Genomic DNA, 21,493 nt, shown 5'->3' on the forward strand with positions numbered 1-21,493 from the left:
GAATTTCTCTTAGCTGTTCCAATGCTGTCCACAAACTCAGCAAGATTTCAGCTGAAACTTAGGTGTCTAAATCAACTACTCAGTTTTGCATTTTCAATTTTAATTAAGGTTGCCATTGTAAGAAGCCAGAACCACTTAATCATTATAAGGACTCAAGGTACCAAATACACAGAGGATCTGTTTAATGCCATGGTTTAAATTCTCTTAACACCTTTTTATTCTTAATTGCAAAAATTCCTGAACTTAAAAGATGCATATACACTATGGGCCAGGTACCATTCTGGTAAATGGAGATTGATTACACCAGAGATTTTGGCGAGTTATGAGGCCTGGAATACAGATGTCCAGAATGATTTCTCTCTCTGTCCCAATTACTGTATTGCATCTCCCTTTAGAGTTACTTTGTTTTGGGCTACAAAAACTGAAGTGAGGTATTGGATTCAAATTACATGCACTACCCATTTGCTCACAAAAATTCTGCCACTTTCAACCAATTAAATCACTTGATTGGATTTTACATTTTTTGACTCTTAGGTCAAAAATATAGGTTATATATATGACTCTTAGACATACATATATCTTTTAAGTTTCATTTGAAGGTATTTGCACTTGATGAGTTAGTACACTCTTTAAAACTCATATATTTAAAATGACTTCTGCTTAAATTGTGGATATCTCACATGTGACTTTCTCCGACTTGAACTCACAATTTCTGAGGTCATTGTACTAACATGCATTAATCCTGCTCACAGAAGGTTTGCGCATCCTTGCAGTAAGCCAAGGACAGTGCGCCAGGGGCTGCACTAAATTCTCCACCGGACTATAACCATGAATAAAACCATTTGTTCAAATTTAAGGATTTTAGACTCTTAGATGGAAGAGACCTGTAATTTAACAGAAAATCATTGTATTTGCTCAGTGGCTTTTTCACTGACAAGGAGGGCAAGGGCCTTGTTTGTCTTATTCTCTGCCGTTATTGCTAGCACCTAATACATAATGGCACCCGGTATTTGTTATGTAAATGAATGCATGCTAAGGTAGAGTTATACAGAGGGAGCTATGGGAGACCCCAAAAGGATATCTACCTAGTTTTATGTGTGAATACTGGGCTGGATGGTGGAGTGAGGGTGTCACTTCAGAGGTCTCAGAAAAAGTTCCTTGAAGATGGGGTATGATCTGGGTCTTGGGAAAGGAAATTAGGTAAAAGTGGGTTTGGGTGTTGCTTAGGAGTTCCTATTTGATTGTTGAGGAACCTCAAGTTGTTCTGGAAGGCCAAGAAGAGATTAGTCTCTGTATAGAGGTATGCAGCAAAGATGTCCCAAAGGGCCTGGTAGACGTCCCTATTTATATATTTTCATTTTAGTATTTATAACAATATGATTTTTTTTAACTTAGTCCATCTACCCCTGCTAAAGCAATAGCTCACCCATGCTTAAGACCACATCTTCTTCACAGGCGCTAAGCATAATGGTGGGGACAGGCTGGCTAACTCCTCAAAAGTCAGGGGAAGGGGGCACCTGGGTGGGTCAGTCTGTTAAGCATCTGACTCTTGATTTTGGCCTAGGTCATGACCTCACCGTTCTCAAGATGGAATCCCGAATCAGGATCTGCGCTGACAATGCAGAGCCTGCTTGGGACTCTCTCTCTCTCTCTCTCTCCCTCTCTCTCTCTCTCCCCCCTCCCTCTCTGCCCCTCCCTTGCGCACACGTGCTCTCTCAAAATAATTAACCTTAAAACAAGAAAAAGGTTAAGGCAGGAATGAATGAGTTAATGAACAAGCGAATAAAGAATCATAGCAGTGTGAGCACTGTGCAATGGTTAAGTCTTCTGGATGGTAGGGATGTCAGGAAAGGAGCCTACAGCAGGCTGGGCAGAGCCCTAGTCAAGGGCTTAATTAACGGTGAAGCGAGTTTGGTGAAGTCTCAGCATTCAAGCTAGAGACATGAATCCGGGGAGTTTCCAAGCGCATGTCTAGCGGGAAAGTGAAGAAACACATATACAGGCACTTCTGAACCATTGGGGTTTGTAGTTTTCAGGTGCCAGTGAGCAATAAAGAGAAAAGCCTGGCTGATCAATTAGTTAACGTGGTACCGGGGCAGTAAAGGGACGGAAACAGACTGCTGGGTTGCCGTGTGTAGCCAGGCTCCGTAAACAAGCCACATCAAGGCGCAGGGTAGGTGCTACTACTTCCTAAGGGTGGAAAGCAGGTTGTGTCCCTGAGCCTATGAGGCTGCCGGAGCGCTGAGCGGCCCAGTCCTTGACACTCCGGGGGCCCCTGGAACAACCAGTCCTGGCCGAGAGCCCTGACGGGGCGGAACGCGGGACGCTAGCGTCCCACATCCCGCCGGACACAATTTTCAGTGGCACCAGCGAGCGTCCTGCCGGGGGGCGGGGGGAGCAGCGTCTGCGCTCGTCCGAGGGGAGGACCTGGCAGCAGGGTAAAAAGGGCCGGGGCCTGTATGCCTCCTCTAGGGTCTCCCCGCCATCTGGACGACCCCAAGCTGCAGCACGGGCTTCCGGCTTCTCCCTTCAGTAGACGATTAGAGGGAGCAGCGGCCTCCGGAGACCAGCCGCTCTCGCCCACGCCCGTCGGTCTCAAGCTTCCAGGACCCGAGAGGAGCGCCGCCCGCCGCGGACTTCCCTTAGGGCAGGAGCAGGACTGCCCAGCTCCCGGCGAGGTGAGCTCGGGGAAAGGCTCCGGGGCGGCCACTACTTCCGGGAGACGCTCAGGAAAGCCAGCCCCCCCTTGGCCCCCGTCTCTCCTCCGATTGGTTCACCGCGCCCTGAATGCACTCCCCTAGCCGGTGATTGGCTCCGACGCGCCGTCTGTCACCTGCGTCCCTGTGGGAATGCAGGTCGCTAAGGGAAGCGTTCCTTGAGGCTCGGTTGGGAAGAGGTTGTTTGGGCCCTTGAGCCCAGTTTGTTTATTGCAGTGCGAACCGTACCCCGGCACGAGCTCCCGTCGCAACGGCCGGGAAGGAACCAGTAGCGGGACGGAGGGCGGGGGTGGCAAGAAAGTGAAGGTTCAGAAGTAAACTGGAGACGCCTAACCCTGGTAACATCTGAATGGGAGGAGGGTAGGAAGGCAGGCCGCGCAGAGGGGAGTTGGGAATCCCAGGAGCCGGGGCTGTGTAGGAGGGCAGGCCTGGTTTCTGGTGGGGGAGAAAAGGGCCTTGCGGGAGGCTTTAATGACCTAATTGTTTGGGGATCTCATTTTCTCGGTGACTGTCTTACCAGGATCCATTAAGGATTTTGCTGTGACTTTGCAGCAGAGCTTTGACTTTGTTAGCCATTCCTGTCCTTCAAAGGGACCATTTAGTGAATGATTCCGCTCTCTCTCATTGCTTCAGATGGGCAGCTCTCCAAAAAAGCACAAACAATTGAAGGATGGATACCACTGCGTACATTAAAAGCATGTTGAAAGGAAAATAAGGTATTCGCTTTGCTTAATTGTGGTTAATGGTACAAGAAAAATACCTTGGAGAAGGAGCTCTTAAAGTTTTGAGCGATACCGGGGTAGCTTGATTTTATGGTGGGTTGCAGAATTTTTTTCATGTTTAGTACAAAAATGTTGATGACCTCTCTGCCTACCAAATGTGCTCTTTACTAATGATTGGCTTTGTCCCGTCTCTTCTGAAAATGGAAAGAAGTCTTGAGTTTTTAACAAGGTTAATTTGCATTTGACTGGCTAGTGTGATTAGATCTCTCCTTTTAAAAAAGGACACAATGGTCACTGTAACAAAATCCTCGAATTTGTAATTTAATGTTAGAACGCACATGAAATTGGATACTTGCTTACTCACGCACAGTTTAGACATGTAGACTCGTTTACTTTGTATCTTAAAGTAATTTGCTGATTAAACACTGAGTCAGAGTTGCAACAATTGCTTCGCTGGTCACCTAGTTATTTGAGCCTCCAGCCTCCCTTAAGTCATGTGCTATATTACACACACCCTTTATTGACCTCTAGAAATTGTCAAGGAATAGTTTATTTCCTTCCACAGGACACCCAAATTAGCTTTAAAAGGCAGACCCAGGCCCTACCTTGGAAAATTCTGATTTGGGATTAGAGATGAGATCTAGGGCATCTTTATTTTTAAAAATTTCCTTAAATGAGGGGGCGCCTGGGAGCCTCAGTCGATGGGGCGTCAGACATGGACTCAGGTCATGATCTCACAGTTCACGAGTTTGAGCCCTGTGTCGGGCTCTCAGAGCCTGGAGCCTGCTTCTGATTCTGTGTCTCCCACTCTCTCTGCCCCTCCCCCACTCACACTCTGTCTCTGTCCCAAAAACGAATAATGAAATAAAAAATAAAATAACAAAACAAATTTTTAAGAATTCCTCAGATGAGTTTGATGTGCATTCCCAGGTGAGAACTGTTGACTTACTAAATAGATGTGTGATGTGTAATAGATGTGTAATACTTGTGACACAACTACTTTTTCTCACTGGTTTCTTTTCCGTGTGAACATAAGCCTCTAAGGAATGACATTTGAGTATAATAAAAAAAAAAGCAAGGTTTGCCTCGGCCAGGTCAGGAAGTTTCACGGGCAGTCAGAAACCTCTGAGACTAACCAGGCCTGGGGAGACACAGAGAGGTTGGATACACACACAGTCACAGCCCTCAGAGCTCTTCAGGGAGGACTGTTTCCTGTTGGGTGTGAGAGGCCAACTTAAGTCTGTTCAGCCAAATCATTTTTACCTTAACACAGGGCAGTGGAGGGTAATATTACATCTGTGAGTTTTATTTTGGGAAGAATACCTCAGCTGGAAATGAATGTAAACGATAGCCTCCCAACAGCTCTTTGCTCATTAAGTAAAGAACATAATTTAAAGTTAGGCATAAAGTGCATAATTCAGCTTATATTTTGTATGCTAACATGAAGTACCAGATATTTGAACCATCAGTGAGGGCTTTTCTTTCTTCTCCTTTTTTAAAAAAAATACTTAATTTATTTTTGAGAGAGACAGAGTATGCGCAAGAAAGGAGCAGAGAGGGAGACACAGAATCCGAAGCAGGCTCCAGGCTCTGAGCTAACTGTCAGCACAGAGCCCGACGCGGGGCTCGAACCCACGAACCATGAGATCATGACCTGAGCCGAAGTCGGACGCTCAACCGACTGAGCCCCCCAGGCGCCCCCAGTGAGGGCTTTTCCATCAATGTGGTCAGAGAGTGAAAGAGGTAGAAAAATGAGAGAATCACTTTGGCATTCAGGTACGAGAAATGCGCGGTAAAACCAAACCCGGTCCACCTTAAACAATGGCTTTAAGCAAAGAAGTAGGTCCACTTGTGTTCTGTCTCCTAGAAGCTGTTTTTCATTTTACGCGTGAGTTCTTCACTGCAAGATTTGGCATATGGAATACATGGGTAGCGGATGAAATTTAAAATGAGAGTAAAGAGACTATAAGTTAAAAACACGAAGCTCTGTGTAGTCCCCAGCTAACAGAACCTTGTACGTATTGTTCGGACAGAAAGCCAGGAATCTCAGTATGAATCCGTCGAGATCGAGATCGGACGATGGTGGTGGAGAAGCCTCATCTCAAGACCGTAATCATCGTGAAAGTGAGAGAAGATGGCAGCAAGAGCGTCTCCGCAGAGAAGAAGCCTATTACCAGTTTATTAATGAGCTCAACGATGAAGATTATAGGCTAATGAGAGACCACAATCTTTTAGGCACTCCTGGTAAGAGATGGGTAATAGCGGAGACACCTTTTTTTTATTATAGTAAAGAGAAGTCTCAAAATAAGGAGGGGGTTCCCCCCCTGCTTCCCTCTCCCAAAATAGAATTTAAGAAGCTTGTAATATGACAAAATAGAAAATCACTGGCTTACTTTTCTGTTTTATAAGTAAGTATAAATCTTAGACATGGAGCACTGTTATATAAACGCCAAGCTAACAGATAGTTAATGTATATAATAGTGTCAAATATTTACATCTATGGCCCTGTTTCTCTTTGGTTATAGATTAGGTTGGTTATAGATAGATTGGTTGGTTATAGATTAGGCATTATTTCAAACCCAGTTCTGGGGCGCCGGGGTGGCTTATTCGTTTAAGCCTCCAACTTTGGCTCAGTCATAATCTAGTGGTCTGTGAGTTTGAGCCCTGCATCGGGCTCTGTGCTGACAGCTCAGACCCTGGGGCCTGCTTCAGATTCTGTGTCTCCCTCTCTCTCTGCCCCTCCCCCACTTGTGTGCGTGCGCACGCTCTCTTTCTCTCAAAAATAAATGAACATTAAAAAACCCAATTTGAGGTGTTATAATGTATTTACTTAGCTAAATTAATAATGCTTCAAAAGTCTAGTGTGCTCCATAAATATTTTACAAATTCATTTCACAAATGAACTAACTGAAACTGGTATGTTTGTACAGGATATATTTGTGTATTGCGTATTTGCCCACTGTATATTGATGACCGATATAATGAACTATTGAGGTAACATTCAAGCAAATAAAGATTACACGTTTTTTCTAGAAATACTCCCTTTTAAACTTCTTTTAACTCTAATAAGAATATACGAATTAGAGCTTCCAGATTCCTAAGTGTATCAACTGAAAGGATTTTTTGAATTATTCAAATTAAATCCTATTTTCATTTTAATAAACCACACCCGAAATGATGCATACTTGCATCAACTAAATATTTTTAACTGTCTTCAACTTAACAGAACACGAAAATAATAGCATGTCTTCTACAGATTGCTGAAGATTACCCTTCACGAGTTCTCATAAAACAATAATTTAAGATATTTAATTTCACCGAGCAATTTTTTATTCTAGGAGAAATAACATCAGAAGAACTGCAGCAGCGATTAGATGGAGTCAAGGAACAGCTCGCAGCTCAGCCTGACTTGAGAAATGGGACAAATGCCAGAGGTACCGTGGACTCCTTTTCATTAGGAACAGGTTCGATTAGAGCAATCGCAGATGTGAATTTTCTGGGTCTTGCCCAATATGTTTTCAGTGTTTTCCAGTTTTCATGTGATACCCATTCAGATAGTATTTACCCATTATATGCAAAGCAGCCTAGTTAGGCCACATAGGACAGGGGTTGAATACAAAGACCTTTCACACAGGTTGCCCTTAGGAAGCTCATATACATGAAATAGTGTACAATTAAGTTAATTACCAGGATAATTCTTTTTAATCTTAGAATGTCCACACCACTTCTCTTAAAGTAACTACACTTCTAAAAATTTCTACAGAACAACACAGAAAGACTGAGGAAACCTGTCTTCATTGTTGGTTTTATTATTTTTGTGTTTGTCATTTTACTGGACAAACACTAAGTCATAATATAAGGAGTTCCTGTAAAAAAATAAAGAGAAAAAAATTCAAACTAAACAGAAGTATATAGAATTAGAAGCAAAGCCAACTCCGCGTACCTCTTACCAGTTCTGCTTCCTTCCCCAGAGGTATTCATTGTTGGGAGCTTCACTTTTTTTTTTTTTTTAAGTAGTTTCACATATTATATCAAGATTATTGTATCAGAGCAAAGACCGTTGAAAACTCAAAAACGCAATGGCTCCGGAGGATAGAGGCTTACTTTTCTGTTGACAGCCCAGGGAAGATGGCGCACTTTCCTCCATAAGCCTCCTGGAGCCCACCCAGAGGAGTGCTGCCCAGCACAGGAGCTACTAGTCTCATGCGACCATTTAAACTTCAACTAAGGAAAATTAAATAATGCTTCAAATGCAGCCTTTCGCTCCTATCAGCCACTCTGCAGTGCCTAGACGTCACATGTGGCTCGTGATGTCCGTGTTGCACAGCAGGGACGGAGGACGTCCCCACCGCCGCACAGAGCTGGACGCTGGACCCTGGACGCTGCCCCTCCGGGGCATGGTTCACGTGGCCCGGCCACGTCACAGCCACGAGTCCGTCCTAGCGGGCAGGCCTAGGTTCCAGGGGGGGCCAGGTGCCAGTCCGAAAGTGAGGTCCTTCGCTGTCACTCCCGTGCCATTGATGGGACCTGAGTCACGCGGCTGCACCCGACCGCCAGGCTGTCCCCGTGACCATGACCGTGCATTTGTGGTGGGAGGAGGAGGGCACGACAGGTTCCCTCAGATTATCGGTGAGCTCCTTTACACACCCCGTCCTCACAGCAGTCCAGTAACTAAAGACGGAAGTTGCCGTTAGAATGCTTTTTATCTGCCCAGTACTCCTGTCTCTTCCCAAATTAAAATGGAAATTGGATATTAACCCCTTTATTTCCTGTATATGTAGGTAGGGAAGTTGTGCCACATTGCAATAGCTGGTTATACTGGTCCTTTTACTATGTCTTAATGGAAAATGTACTTACCACATGTAAAATAGCTTGTATCTTTATGTGTGGCTAAAGTTTGTTTATTTTAGTGGAGTGCCTGTCGGTTAAGCGTCCGACTTTGGCTCAGGTCATGATCTCATGGTTTGTGGGTTTGAGCCCAACGTCGGGCTTTGTGCTGACAGCTAGCTCGGAGTTTGGAGCCTGTCTTCAGATTCTGAGTCTCCCTCTCTCTGACCCTCCCCTGCTCACCCCATCTTTCTCTCTCTCTCTCACTCTCTCAGAAATAAATAAAACATTTAAAAAAATAATAATAAAATAAAGTTTGTTTATTTTATTGACACCAGCAGCTGATTAATAGCTTTAACTTTAATATTTGAAAATGGGTTTTATGAGAGATTGCAGTAATGAAATGAAATCAAAGCCATCTCATTTAACAGCCATTTTTGTGTAGCATAAACTTAAAGGTTAAAGTCCGTATAGTTCACATGCATTAGAATGCTTTTCATGGAGTTTTGGCTTTTATGTAATCCACTGGTTAAAAACGGGAAACTTAAGCTTCCTATGGTAGCAGTAGTGTAGAAGTTTATTAGGGGCACGTTTATTTCTTTTTCTAAAAATTTTAACATTTTTATTTATTATTGAGAGACAGAGAGACAGCATGAGCATGGAAGGTGCAGAGAGAAGGGGAGACATCGAATCTGAAGGAGGCTTCAGGCTCTGAGCTGTCAGCACAGAGCCCAACGCGGGGCTCAAAGTCACAAACCATGAGATCATGACCTGAGCCAAAGTCAGATGCTTAACGACTGAACCACCCAGGCACCCCTGGGGGGCATGTTTATTTCTAAATTGATTCTTTCAACACTAATTGAGAGTCTGATTTGTACCAGATACTGTTGTAGAGGTGGGGATTTAACAGTAAATAAAACAAGACAAAACTCTTCATCTTCATGGAGCTTACGTTCTAAATGAGCAGAAAATACTCATAATGGCTAACATTTATTGAATGCTTCCTATATGCTGGGTATTGTACTAGTCATTTTATGTCTAGTATCTTTTATTTTCATGATAATCCTATGATATTTATACTTTTATTATCTCCAATTTACAAATAAGGATGCAGTCATAGAGAACTTAGGTAGCATGCCTAAAGTTTCTCAGCTTCACATAAAGACATAATGTAGTTCTCATATTATATTCAAAAAGCCAGATTTCTTGAGGTGTACATTTTTGGCAGTTCCTGAGAAATAGGATAAAATTCCTGAGGTTATGAAAATACCTAGTTGTAAAAATTTACGATGAACTATATATAAGTTTCACCACTATATTTTATTGATTTTCTCATCTATATAAAGCATTTTAAATGTACAGTTGTAGTTTGTATTTCTCTTCTGCTTTAGTTTTTAAAAATGTTTATTTTTGAGAGAGAGAGTGAGAGAGAGCGTGAAGGTGGGTGTAGGGTCTGAGAGAGAGGGAGCCAGAGAACCTGAAGCAGACTCTGCGCCGTCAGCACAGAGCCTGACACGGCTTGAACTCACGAATGGGGAGATCATGACCTGAGCTGAAATCAAGAGACAAGCACTTAACCGACTGAGCCATCCAGGCGCCCCCTCATTTGCCTTTATATTTTGCCAGTAATAGACATACAGAAGGTAAGAGTGAGGATTTCTTCAGAGCTTTGCATAAACAGCATTATAACAGTTCTATAACACGTCAGAATGTATTCTAATATGCGTATAGTATATATTTTTCTTTTAGAAATTTTAGGTTTTCGCCATTTTCATTCATTAAAATGCACAGATGTTCTTAAATATTATTGCATTTAATAAAAACTGTATCTTGTAAGCTTTCAATGGACGTCTCAGGATAGAATTCAGGAATTGGCCTTAAGTTGATTTGCTTTGCTTCCCAGACTCAGAAGTCCCTCGAGAAAGTCCTAATGAAGATTCTCTGCTAGAATGGCTGAACACGTTTCGACGCACAGGGAACGCAACTCGAAGTGGACAAAACGGGAACCAGACCTGGAGAGCCGTGAGTCGAACAAACCCCAACAGCGGCGAGTTTCGGTTTAGCCTGGAAATCCACATAAATCATGAGAACAGAGGAATTGAACTTCACGGCGAAGATCAGACCGACGTCCCGCTGTCAGATTTTAGCAGGGATCGCGCCGCAAGTAGGCACCAGAGATCGGCTAGCCCCGTGGCTAGGCGAACAAGGAGCCAAACCTCCCTGAACCTCCATGGTGGGAGTTCCAACGTCCCGAGGACGAGGCTTGGTTCAAGGGGGCAGAATTCGGTAGAAGGATCTCTCTCAACACTGGGAAGATTACGAAGTGGCCTTGGGGGAGCAGTCAGCATCCCTAGAACGAGAGCCGCGCGGGCTAGCTTCGGTAGCCGCGCGAGCCAGGCGGGTGGCAGTGACCTCAGGCAGCGGGAGGGGCAGCGGTTTGGAGCAGCACATGTCTGGGAAAACGAGGCTAGAACTAATGTTACAGTGAGGAATACAAACCAAAGATTAGAGCCACTGCGATTGCGGTCTGCTTTCAGTAGTCGAAGCCGCTCGCCAATCCAGAGGCAAAGCGGCACCGTTTATCGTAACCCCCAGAGAGAAAGCAGACCTTCACAGCAACACGTCAGCAGGTCTGTTAGGAGGAGAGGGATGACGCGTGTCTTTTTAGAGCAGGACAGGGAACGTGGAGGTATCGCCTATGCGCCCTTCTCGAACTCAAGACTTGTGTCAAGAATAACAGTCGAAGAAGGAGAAGAATCCCCCAGACCTTCAAGTGCTGCACGACGGCACCCAACGATCACCCTGGACCTCCAAGTGAGAAGGATCCGTCCCGGAGAAAGCCGAGATCGGGATAGTATCGCGAGTAGAACTCGATCTAGGGCAGGGCTGGCGGAGAACACAGTCACGATCGAAAGCAATAGTGGGGGCTTTCGCCGAACTATCTCTCGTTTAGAGCGGTCCGGTATCCAGACCTATGTTAGCACCATCACAGTCCCCCTGCGCAGGGTTTCTCAGAATGAGCTGGTGGAACCATCATCCGTGGCCCTTCGGTCCATTTTAAGGCAGATCATGACCGGATTTGGAGAACTGAGTTCCCTAATGGAGGCCGAATCTGAGTCCGAGATTCGGAGACACGGCCAGCACTTAGCAGAGAGGCACTCCGCGCTGAGGACACGAGGTGCAGCTAACGACCGGAGCCAGCCCCGTCCAGGTGCCGCTCAAAGCAGGCGGGCCCGAGCAGACAGCACTGAAGTGCCCGGAGAGAGCGGGACTGCCCAGCCTCACGCCCAGCACGGTGGCGACAGAGGGGGCAGGCAGCCGCGAAATTCAAATACCTTAGTCGAAACTGGAACACTACCTATTCTTCGCCTCGCTCACTTCTTTTTACTAAATGAAGGTGATGGCGACGATCACATACATGGTTTAACCAAAGAGCAGATTGACAATCTTTCCACCCGGAACTATGAGCACAACAGTATCGATAGCGAACCAGGTAAAATCTGTAGTGTGTGTATCAGTGACTATGTGACTGGAAACAAGCTCAGGCAGCTACCCTGCATGCACGAATTTCACATCCATTGTATTGACCGCTGGCTCTCCGAGAATTGCACTTGCCCCATCTGCCGGCAGCCTGTTCTGGGGTCCAGCCTAGCCAACGACGGGTGAGGTGTTGGGGCTCTTCAGATAGATTACATTTTAGTAGAGCTGAGGATTTAAGCACTCTTCTGTTGAATTATCTGTGATGGGCTAACCAGGATGAAAAAAGAACAGATTATTATAGTTGGAACTATTTTTTGTGTGCTTTTTTTAACTTGTTAAAAAGAACATTTCTATAAAACTGAATACGGCGTATGTTAAATTATCGACAAGTACAGAGTAGTCTAATATTGCTAGAACCAAATAATCTTTAAAATGTTTTTATTTTGGTAATTTTGTCATGCTGAAGCACTTTTGTATCTGCACAGTTCAGTAGGTTAAAAATCAATCTTCCTTTTCTTAATAGCACAGCCGACTTTACTTGGACCGGCAAGTCCGATAGGCTTAGTACCATGTGCCGACATTGGTGTCTACAAGCCTTTCATCAACTTTTTATCCTGAGGACAATGTCTTTTCATGAGAGAGTGTTTGGCTGAATGTTTGCTAAATATATTTAAGTTACTTGAAATGTTAAACTTAATATGCAGCATACCATATATGTATATAGAGATATATAATTTTAAGGTTAAAATATTCAGTCTGAAAACTACCAGTTTGGTTCGTATTTAAGCTTTTGGGCTATTACTGCATTTGGCACAATGTGTAACATTTACAGGATCATCTCTGGGAGGAAGTAGATTAAGATATTTAAAAATAGAGATAATTAACTGAAGCGTCTCTGACAATCGTATTAGACAGCAAGCAATATGGAATACTGAACAAGTATTTCTTTACTCAGAAACGGAACACGGACATTTTAGTACATAGAGATTATTTAACTTGAGTTCAGCCTTTCTGTGACTTTTTTTGAACGTGCAGACAATTCTTCGGATTCTATTAAGTAACGTATACCAATATGCATGGTTTCTGAAATTTACTTTTAAAATCTAAAAAAAAATGTCTATGAAGAATCAAATGCATAGATAATATGTTAAGTTTACTTGGAGGCCAAAAACTCCAAATAATACAAAACACAAAACCCTTAAGAGAATGTGGAATTTATATGAACACGAAGTATGCATTAAAGATCTATTTCTACCAATAAATATTACAACAAAGCTGTATGTGAACTAGTCTTTTCTCTTGGTCCCCCGGGATGTATTTGCTCAAAACAAGAAAAAGAAATCTCATTTCTACAAGGTGTCAGGCAGTGTTAACAGGTGTTGAGGATTCGGCCGAGGACAAAGTATCTTCACAGGAAGGGACCGTTTCCTCTTAGAAAGTCAGTTGATAAAATGAGTTACCGAATTACCTGAGTTCAGTGCTTATGTATGAATATATGACACAGTTTTCCTGTGGTGATTCTGCTTGGGGAAAACCACAAGGCCAAATTCCTCAGATTCTGGGAGATTTACGTGTATCTCCAGATTTGGTTTTTCTTTCTGATTAACTAAGTATATTCAGTTCATCAGGTAAGAGGCACACACGGGAGTTTTTGGGGAGTGCACTTAACGACTGGAGGGCAAAGCTTTTAGGAAGAGTCATGACTTTGTTTGGAGTAAGAGGTTTATATAGTTCAGTGACGGGTGGGGGGCTGGGCGGTTTGAATGCTTTCAATGCCAGACTAAGGAATTTTACTTCACCTTACAAGTGTTTGATGTCTCTTGGTGGATTTTAGTGGCGAATGGTAAGATCATTTTTCATGTTTCAGGAAAATTGGTGTGGTGTAGTGTTCAGAACACAGCGGGATGGAGAGAGAGGGGAAGTGAAAAAACCATAAAGGAACCATTGTGACCCTTTCCATCATCAGTTATCATCACCCTCAGTTATTAGCTCACCTAGTGCGATGGCAGTGAAACTGGAAAGACAGAAGGGAGTACAAATGTTGGGGGAAAAGGATATTAGTTGGTTTCTTGTTCAGTATGAAGTGGGAGAGAGAGAAAATCCGCTGGATGGAAATGAGATGGAAAATCCCCCGAATGGAAGAGAGAGAGGTGTTACAAGCCCTGCCAATGTAGACATTTATCTTAAATGCACACATCTCCCTCATTTCAGGGATCCCGTTTGTTCCCAGTAGGACAAGAGACTAAATCCAGCGTTTATGGCTCCTGTGGAATATTCTTCAGGAGGCTCTACCTTCCCTGGCTCGATCAGTTAGGAAAACCAAGAGAACAAAGAAAGGGGGGGAATGCAAAAAGTAGGGGTAACGACCAAAAAATCAAAGTACATTCATTCTTTGACTTAGTCCTTTGCAAGACATGGTAAGACCAGGATGTGAAGGGATCCCAAAGAGGCATTTGAAATAGAACTATGTTGTACAGTTGATGGAAAGTTCCCTCTAAGCAGCAGGCTTAATATATTCTGTAAATCGGTATCCTAGTTGGGAACAAAGGAGTGTTTTCCGTCATATTTTCATTCATTGCCCAGTAAACAAAGCTGAGGACAAATACAAAGGCTCTTTATCTATTTATAGCTCCTAGTTAGCAATGACTGCACCCCTGCACCTGGTTCATGTTCAGGAAGGAACAAATCGTTTGAAACTCTTCATTGGGATATTATGCTCTGTGCCGTGTCCTGAGAGCTTATTCTTTACAGCATGGCTGTCTTGCATGCTTCTGTTCAACACTGAGCCTCCCACCTGCATTCCCTCTCATATATGTGTATAGTTTCAAGTAGCCTTGACCTGTACTTGACTATCTTTTATTCACCCTGTGGTTATTTTCCTTTCGGTATTTAGCATGGATTTATAATTTAGGCCTCCCAAGATCTTGAAGTATTGTTGCCACTTAACATAGTGAGTAGCAGAGTTGAGAGTCAGACACAGGACCATTGGCCTCCAAAGCTTGCGCTTTTCCCACTCACCAGCATTCTGGAAAAGCAGAGGTGCTTTGGGAAGTTTTCAGTCTCTTCCTTCCTGAAGACCGTTTTCTACTTTTGTAGCTTCGCGACAGCACGTCTTTGTGATTGCCTTAAGTTCTGTATGTAAACATCCCCCTTCGGGCCACGAACAATGAGAGCACTGCCCCTGAAAGTTATAAAGCAGAATCCGCCCTGTGAGGATGGATCCAGAAAAGAGGTGAATGAAACATCTGAAGACCCCGTGTGAAGGATCGTAGTTCCTAAGTTGAGTCTGAGGCATTTTGACAAATCTTACTCCTTGACAAGAACTTCCAGTGAACTATCTCTAATCTTCCTGCCCCTCTCCATTTGGATGACATCTGGCCAGAGGAGGAAGAAATTGTATAGAAATAGTACCACGTGATGGGGGCGGTTCTTATTCCCTTCGCAGTGGCAGCCAGCTCTTCTGGGGTCTCTTCCTCCATCCTGGGGAACATTGGCAGCCAGAGAGCCGGGATATCTGTTTGTAAGATGCTTGCCCGCCCAACAAGCCAGAGCCGTCCATCCCCCAGAACGCCGAATGGTCCACGTTCCAGAGGACATGACTGTAAGTGTCACTGGTCGTGCCAGGCAGGTTGTGACTTCTTTTCAGAGACTATGGATGTGTGAGGTCCCGAACATACCCACACTTATGATAATTAGGGATCATTAATTACTTTCGGCACTTTATTAAATCTCTGAAGATCAAGTTGGTTCCTATACTTCCTCCCCTTCTTTTTTTTTTTTTTTTTAGTAACATAATCCTTTATCTTCTGCAAAATAAAACTTTCAGGTGTATTTTTCCTCTATTGTATTAATGTCATATCTGAAGAGTGTAACCTCTTGGTCGACCAGTATATACATACCTTTCCTCCTCCATTTAACTTCAAAAATGCCCCTATTTAACCATAATCCAACTGCCTTCTGTGCAATTGCAAAACATTTTCACATTCTCCCCAAAGAGAAACGATCCAGGTTCATATAGAGCTTCTGTATGGTGAAGTGACACAATTTAGCCACTTGTATGAGTTCAGATTCATAATGGTGAACTGGATGGTGTCCGTTCTTCCATTAGCTTGGATTTGATCAGGCTTAATTGTGACTTCTTACCATCCAGCTTCTGGGATAAATGATAACTGTAGCCCCTGTCTACCTGATAGAGTCAAGTGGAAAAAGGACCACATGTAAAAGGGGGAAAGAAGTGGGGCGCCTGGGTGGCTCAGTCGGTTAAGTGTCCGACTTTCACTTAGGTCATGATCTCGCGGTTTGTGGGTTCGAGCCCCGCATCAGGCTCTGTGCTGACTGCCAGTTCAGAGCCTGGAGCCTGTTTCAGAGTCTGTGACTCCTTCTCTCTCTGACCCTCCCCTGCTCACGCTGTCTCTCTCTCTCTCTCTCTCTCTCCTAGAAATAAATAAAAAAAAATATTAAAAAAAAAGGGGGGGGAAGAAGTGTCGTTGATTGCATTGATGGCTGGTGTAGAATGTACACACATCTTGCTGAGCAAACTTAGAGGGATGAATGATAGAAATAATGAACTTGTAAGCATCTCTTTGTTGACTCACTTATCTGGATGTAGAATGGGTTGTTTGGTCAGCCAATCTGGCCCAATCCTGAATTAGGGCCACTTTCAGAAAGATATCCAGTGAGTGGTGGGGGCTCGAAGGTTTGAGGAGATGCTAGTGAACAGTGTTGATCTTAGCACTTTGACGTGAGCACTGGTTCAGGAACTGCCATAATGTTGAACAGTCCTATGTCTCCGTACAACAGGTTAGGGGCTTTGGGGACAAGTTCCTTAAAGCTATAATCAGCTCCTTAATTTCACTTGAGGTCTTGTATCAGATACCAGAAGTCTTGGGGACACCTGGGTGGCTCAGTTGGTTAGGTGTCCGACTTCGGCTCAGGTCATGATCTCACGGTTCGTGGGTTCGAGCCCCGCGTTGGGCTCTGTGCTGACTGCCAGTTCAGAGCCTGGAGCCTGTTTCAGTCTGTGACTCCCTCTCTCTCTGACCCTCCCCTGCTCACGCTGTCTCTCTCTCTCTCAGAAATAAAAAACATTAAAAAATTAAAAAAAAAAGATACCAGAAGTCTTGTATTGTTCTTGATTTACTAGAGGGAATAGCCATGGCCCTTACAACACCTTTAGGACTTTTCTTCCTTCCTTCCTTCCTTCCTTCCTTCCTTCCTTCCTTCCTTCCTTCCTTTCTTTCTTTAGCATTTTGTTAAGAGGATGCTTCTATTGCTTAGATAAGTAGATTTTGCTTCTGGTGTGGTTGCGAGGCTTTCTTTAATCTTCCTTTGAGTGTTGCCGTTGTCCTTTTGCTGCATTTCAGACCGTGTGTTTTACAACAGGAAGGGGCTTCTTCATCTCTTGTCTGTAGGCTGATGCAGAGTGACCATTCCGCTGTGATCACTTGGGATCCAGGTCACATGGTCAGTCCAGTGCAAGCATGTAGACTGGGGGAGGAGGGCAGTTAATTCTTTTTAGTCCCATCATCGAAGCACCTAATGTTCCTGATAACTCTGTGTTGGAAGATCCCAGGATGACGCCATGTCAGTGGTCGGCTAGGACTCCGGGGACGGATCATATAGTTGTGCTCACAGCTACAATGTCTTACAAGCCAAGGAGACAAATCGAAGGCAAAGGGACATGGGGTGAAGTCTGGAGGAAACCAGGCAAGCTTCCAAGAGTCCTATCCCAGTGCAGTGATACAAGAACACGTCCTTCCAGCACCAGATGGGACATGGAAGAAGTGTTGCTGTTAAGGAAGCTCATTACAGACTCGGTGCCCAAGATTTTACTGGGGGCTGGTCATATAGGCACCGCTGCCTGCCATGGACCAAAATTCCAGACTCCCAGAAGGAAAGCAAGTGTTCAGCATAAACCACATTATTTGCACAAGTTAGGCACATTGAGACCCTTTTATCAGTAAGGGAATGGTGGCACCACTCCCCAAATCAAGTTCCCAGATGCCAGCTAAGGGTCAGTCTTTCATGAAGGCCTTTCTGAGGACAGCCTAAGGCCTACTATGTGAACTCTTCTGCACACACCCACATCTCCATCTCTAGCTCTGAACATTCTCCTGAATCCTAGGATGACATTTTTTAAAAAGTTTATTAATTTTTGAAAGAGAGAGAGTGTGTGAGCAGGGGAGGAGCAGAGGAGAGGGAGAGAGAGAGAATCCCAAGCAGGCCCTGCACTGTCAGCACAGAGCTCGATGTAGGCCTTGAAGTCACAAACTGAGATCACGACCTGGGCCGAAACCAAGAATCAGACCTTAAACCGACTGAGCCACCCAGGCACCCCACTAGGATCACATTTGCGGTTGCTTTGGTTAATGTCTGCCAGGCTGGAGCCTAAGAGCCAACATATCTAGAACTGAAGTCATCATCTTCCCTCAAACCATTCCTCACTCTCTTTTGTGAGCTCAGTCAGGGCCATTCCCTTGGCCTCTGTTCTTGGGTTTGGCCAAGAAAGAACTCAGAGCCAAACTCGTAAGCAAGCAGCTGTTTACTAGCAGTTAAAGCAAAAGTACACTCTGGAGACGGGAGAGAGGGCAGGTTCAGAAGTGGCTATTGCATCAGGGGTTGGGGGCGTTTTTTCTTTCTGGTTATGAACAGGTTATGGGTCTCTGACTGAAGTCTTCTAAGGGTCTCCTCCTACCAACAAGGAGGGGGAGCTTTTGACCTTATATGGTCCTTGTCAGAACTGTCATGGCCGCCATCCCCCCCTACAAGGGGGTAGGGGTCAGAATTGCAATGTAAATGTGTTATAATGAAGCTATAGGTTCCTGAAGGGTAGTGATCATAGAGAAGAGAGCATGCATATCCCCCTGGGGTCTTTGGTTTTTTTTAACATTTATTTTGAGAGAGAGACAGAGACAGAGAGACAGAGCATGAGCAGGGGAGAGGTAGACACAGAATCTGAAGCAGGCTCCAGGCTCTGAGCTGCCAGCACAGAGCCCGATGCAGGGCTCGAACCCATGAGTGAGATCATGACCTGAGCCGAAGTCAGACGTTCAACCGACTGAGCCACCCAGGCGCCCGCCCCGGGGTCTTTGTTGGCTTTTTGAAACTTGGTTTCCTCCTCTGTTAACAGAAAACACCTGTTTTCTTAAACACACCTGTTCCCTGCTCACACCTAGTTAACTGCCTACTCTATCACTTCTAACCATTCACCAGTTCATTTAAGGCAGGAAAGTCTGATCTGTCTTCCCTGTGTGGAGGTCAGGTGGGACTGGCTTGGCTAGGATGGGTCCAAGGGGTCAGAATGAGCAGGAGGTGTACCTTGTAGTCATAGCTGTGGATGCCAAGAATCAAAGGTCAAGTACAAAATTGTGACCAATGCACTGATACTCCTTACAGATGAAGAACTGGGTTTAAATAGGGGTCAGAACAGGAGGGATTGGAGATAAATCAAAAGGTCAAGAGAAATTCGTTTAATCAAATGAACAAGAAAGTGATCAGGAAAAATGCCTGTTTCCCATAGGCGGGTTGGTTGCTTGGTTTGCTTTGGCGTGTGATTGATGGTAGCCAAGCACTAATTAAAGGGCTGAGAAGGGAAGAAACAAGACCCCAGGCTTCTGCATCTTTACTTCGTTCTGTCTGATTGACTAACCTGCATTCTTGGAATCCTCATCATTTTCTTTCCCATTTCTCAGATCCTTGCCTTCATCTCTTATGTGGTCTCCCGTCCTTACAATCAATCACTCAAGTGCCATCTTGTAGGCGACACGTCTCGACCTGTCACTCCTCAGCTGTCTCCATTACTTCCTACCTGTTCTTAGTACAACCTATAAGGTTCTTAGTATTTTGTCCTCTGCCTACCTTCGCCAACCTCCTTGTCTACCTTGTAGGAGCCCTTAACCTTGCCCTTCACACTTCAAGGTCTTGTCCATGCTATTCTTTCTCCCTGTGATGGCCTCTCCCTGCTTGTCTTTCTGGTTAATTCCTGTGTATCTTGTAACTCTGACCTCAAATGTCACCTCTGCAAATCCCCATCTTGTTGTCGCCTCCAGGGCTGACTTCTCCATTAAGCACAGCAGGCACAAGTCTACAAGCCAGGATCATTTTAAAGCCCCCCCAGCCCATGGTTTCATTTCTTTTAAAATCTGCAAAATAAAAATGAGCAAATAATCCAAACCATATTAGATTTGTCTTTAATCATAGTAACAGAATATAATTTTAATACTTTTAATGGACGAAGGGGCCCACCAAGGCAAAGCTGCTAAGAGCCCACGAAAGTAATGATCTGGCCCTGCTCACTCCCCATCATGCACTTCAGTTACACTATGTCTTCTGTAACGAACTGTGAGCTCCTTGAACTTGTCCACAGCATCTGGTGTGATGCCTGGTACATAGTAGGTCACTCAGTATATATTTAATAAGGAAATGAATAAAAGTTTCATATATAGGTAGGCCCTGCCTTACAAATACCTTATACATTAAAAAGCTTGTTTGTGAGATTTTTTTAAAGTTTATTTAGTTATTTTGAGAGAGAGAGAGAGAGAGAGAGAATCCCAGCCTCCGTGGGGCTCGATTTCACAAACTGTGAGATCATAACCTGAGCCAAAATCAAGAGTTGGACACTTAACAGACTGAGCCACCCGGGTGACCCGGGTTTGTTTGTTTGTTTTTTGGACACTGGGAACACATTTACCATAGATACAATATCTATCATATTCGTGTGGTTTGAGGCAAGAGGAGAAATGCTTCAAGACCAACCCACAAAAATCCGTACTTCCCAGAATGTTCCTGAAATATGATTGAAGTACAGCCCAAAGCAGAAAAATCTAATATTCCTGCAAGTTCACTAAGAGAACAGGAATGAAATTGAAGAAATTTTTTAAAAAATTCATCTTGTATGGTAGTGTGGTTGGTAGTGCTTGAGACTCTATAAATGATGCCGTTCTCTTCTTATTTTTTTTCTTTTGTCCTTCTTCTTCTTCTTCTTTTTTAATGTAAGCCCTGGGCCCTATGCTTGGGGCTTGAACTCAGGACCGAGGTCCATACCCGCTGAGCCAGCCAGGTGGCCCAAGGACGCCCTTCTCAAATTTCAAGTTGCCCTTTCCTCATTGGTCTGTTGCAGACACTCTGTTTACTTACCACAGTGGCCAGTCCAGGTGGGAATTTCTGCGTCAGGCCTCCCTGTTTGATAAACGGTGGCTTTGGCTGTGTGTGCTCCACCTTTCTTGTCTCTCTCACCGCTGTCATCTTCTCTCTCTCCTGACTCTCATCCCCACCAGGAGGGAGCGAGGGCCCCCCCCCCCCCCCCCNTCATTTTGACTGTGGGAAGAATCAAGTGGGAGAGGAACCTAGTGGCTGCCTGAGCCTTCGCAGAAGACGGTAGCCCTTTTACAGCTTAATTCCGAATGCGTCTCACCAGTAACTGTGCTCGGATTTTGTCTTTTTCTTGCAAAGGAAAAGGTTTCAGGTTTAATCTTAAAGGGTATTTATTCTGTGTGGTTGATAGTAGAATCATCTGTGTCCTGGGAGCTAATAGTAGCGAACACCTTATTCAATGGAACGTTATCATGAAGCTCTTGAAACAGTTTGCTCAGGCGAGAACAAGAGGTTTCACTTTCTTGACTCAATATCCAGAGAGGGAGAATTACCACATCCCCCTAAGGGAAGTATACTCTATCCCTATGAAAGGGCATTTTCTGAAATAGTCCAGTCTTCATGAGGAACAAAGAAAAACCATAACCCCCTAACAGG

The 21,493-nt window shown here is 44.4% G+C and overlaps 1 protein-coding gene across 4 annotated transcripts; it reads left to right on the plus strand.

The window, feature by feature from the left end:
• Positions 1 to 2,472: 2,472 nt before the first annotated feature.
• On the plus strand, positions 2,473 to 13,026 carry RNF6 (ring finger protein 6). 4 transcript variants are annotated; one of them, XM_077745370.1, is made up of 5 exons: positions 2,473 to 2,678; positions 3,351 to 3,433; positions 5,473 to 5,683; positions 6,778 to 6,903; positions 10,170 to 13,026. In XM_077745370.1, the coding sequence occupies exons 3-5, from the start codon at positions 5,491 to 5,493 to the stop codon at positions 11,930 to 11,932; spliced, it is 2,082 nt and encodes a 693-aa protein (XP_077601496.1). In that variant the 5' UTR covers positions 2,473 to 2,678; positions 3,351 to 3,433; positions 5,473 to 5,490; the 3' UTR covers positions 11,933 to 13,026. The 4 variants fall into 4 exon arrangements, with proteins under 4 accessions (XP_077601496.1, XP_077601495.1, XP_077601494.1 ...); XM_077745369.1 differs by lacking the exon at positions 2,473 to 2,678 and adding an exon at positions 2,834 to 2,896; XM_077745368.1 differs by lacking the exon at positions 2,473 to 2,678 and adding an exon at positions 2,862 to 3,055.
• Positions 13,027 to 21,493: the final 8,467 nt, after the last annotated feature.

This window comes from Crocuta crocuta, unplaced genomic scaffold, assembly GCF_008692635.1.
Source record: "Crocuta crocuta isolate KB4526 unplaced genomic scaffold, BGI_CrCroc_1.0 scaffold258, whole genome shotgun sequence".
Lineage (NCBI taxonomy): Eukaryota > Metazoa > Chordata > Mammalia > Carnivora > Hyaenidae > Crocuta > Crocuta crocuta.

Bases quoted from the DNA above. Each gene is read 5' to 3' on its own strand.
- RNF6 (XM_077745370.1), top strand. From the start codon at position 5,491: ATGAATCCGTCGAGATCGAGATCGGACGATGGTGGTGGAGAAGCCTCA. The intron at 5,684-6,777 runs GTAAGAGATGGG...TTTTTATTCTAG, and splicing joins CAATCTTTTAGGCACTCCTG to GAGAAATAACATCAGAAGAA. The intron at 6,904-10,169 runs GTTCGATTAGAG...TTTGCTTCCCAG, and splicing joins CTCCTTTTCATTAGGAACAG to ACTCAGAAGTCCCTCGAGAA.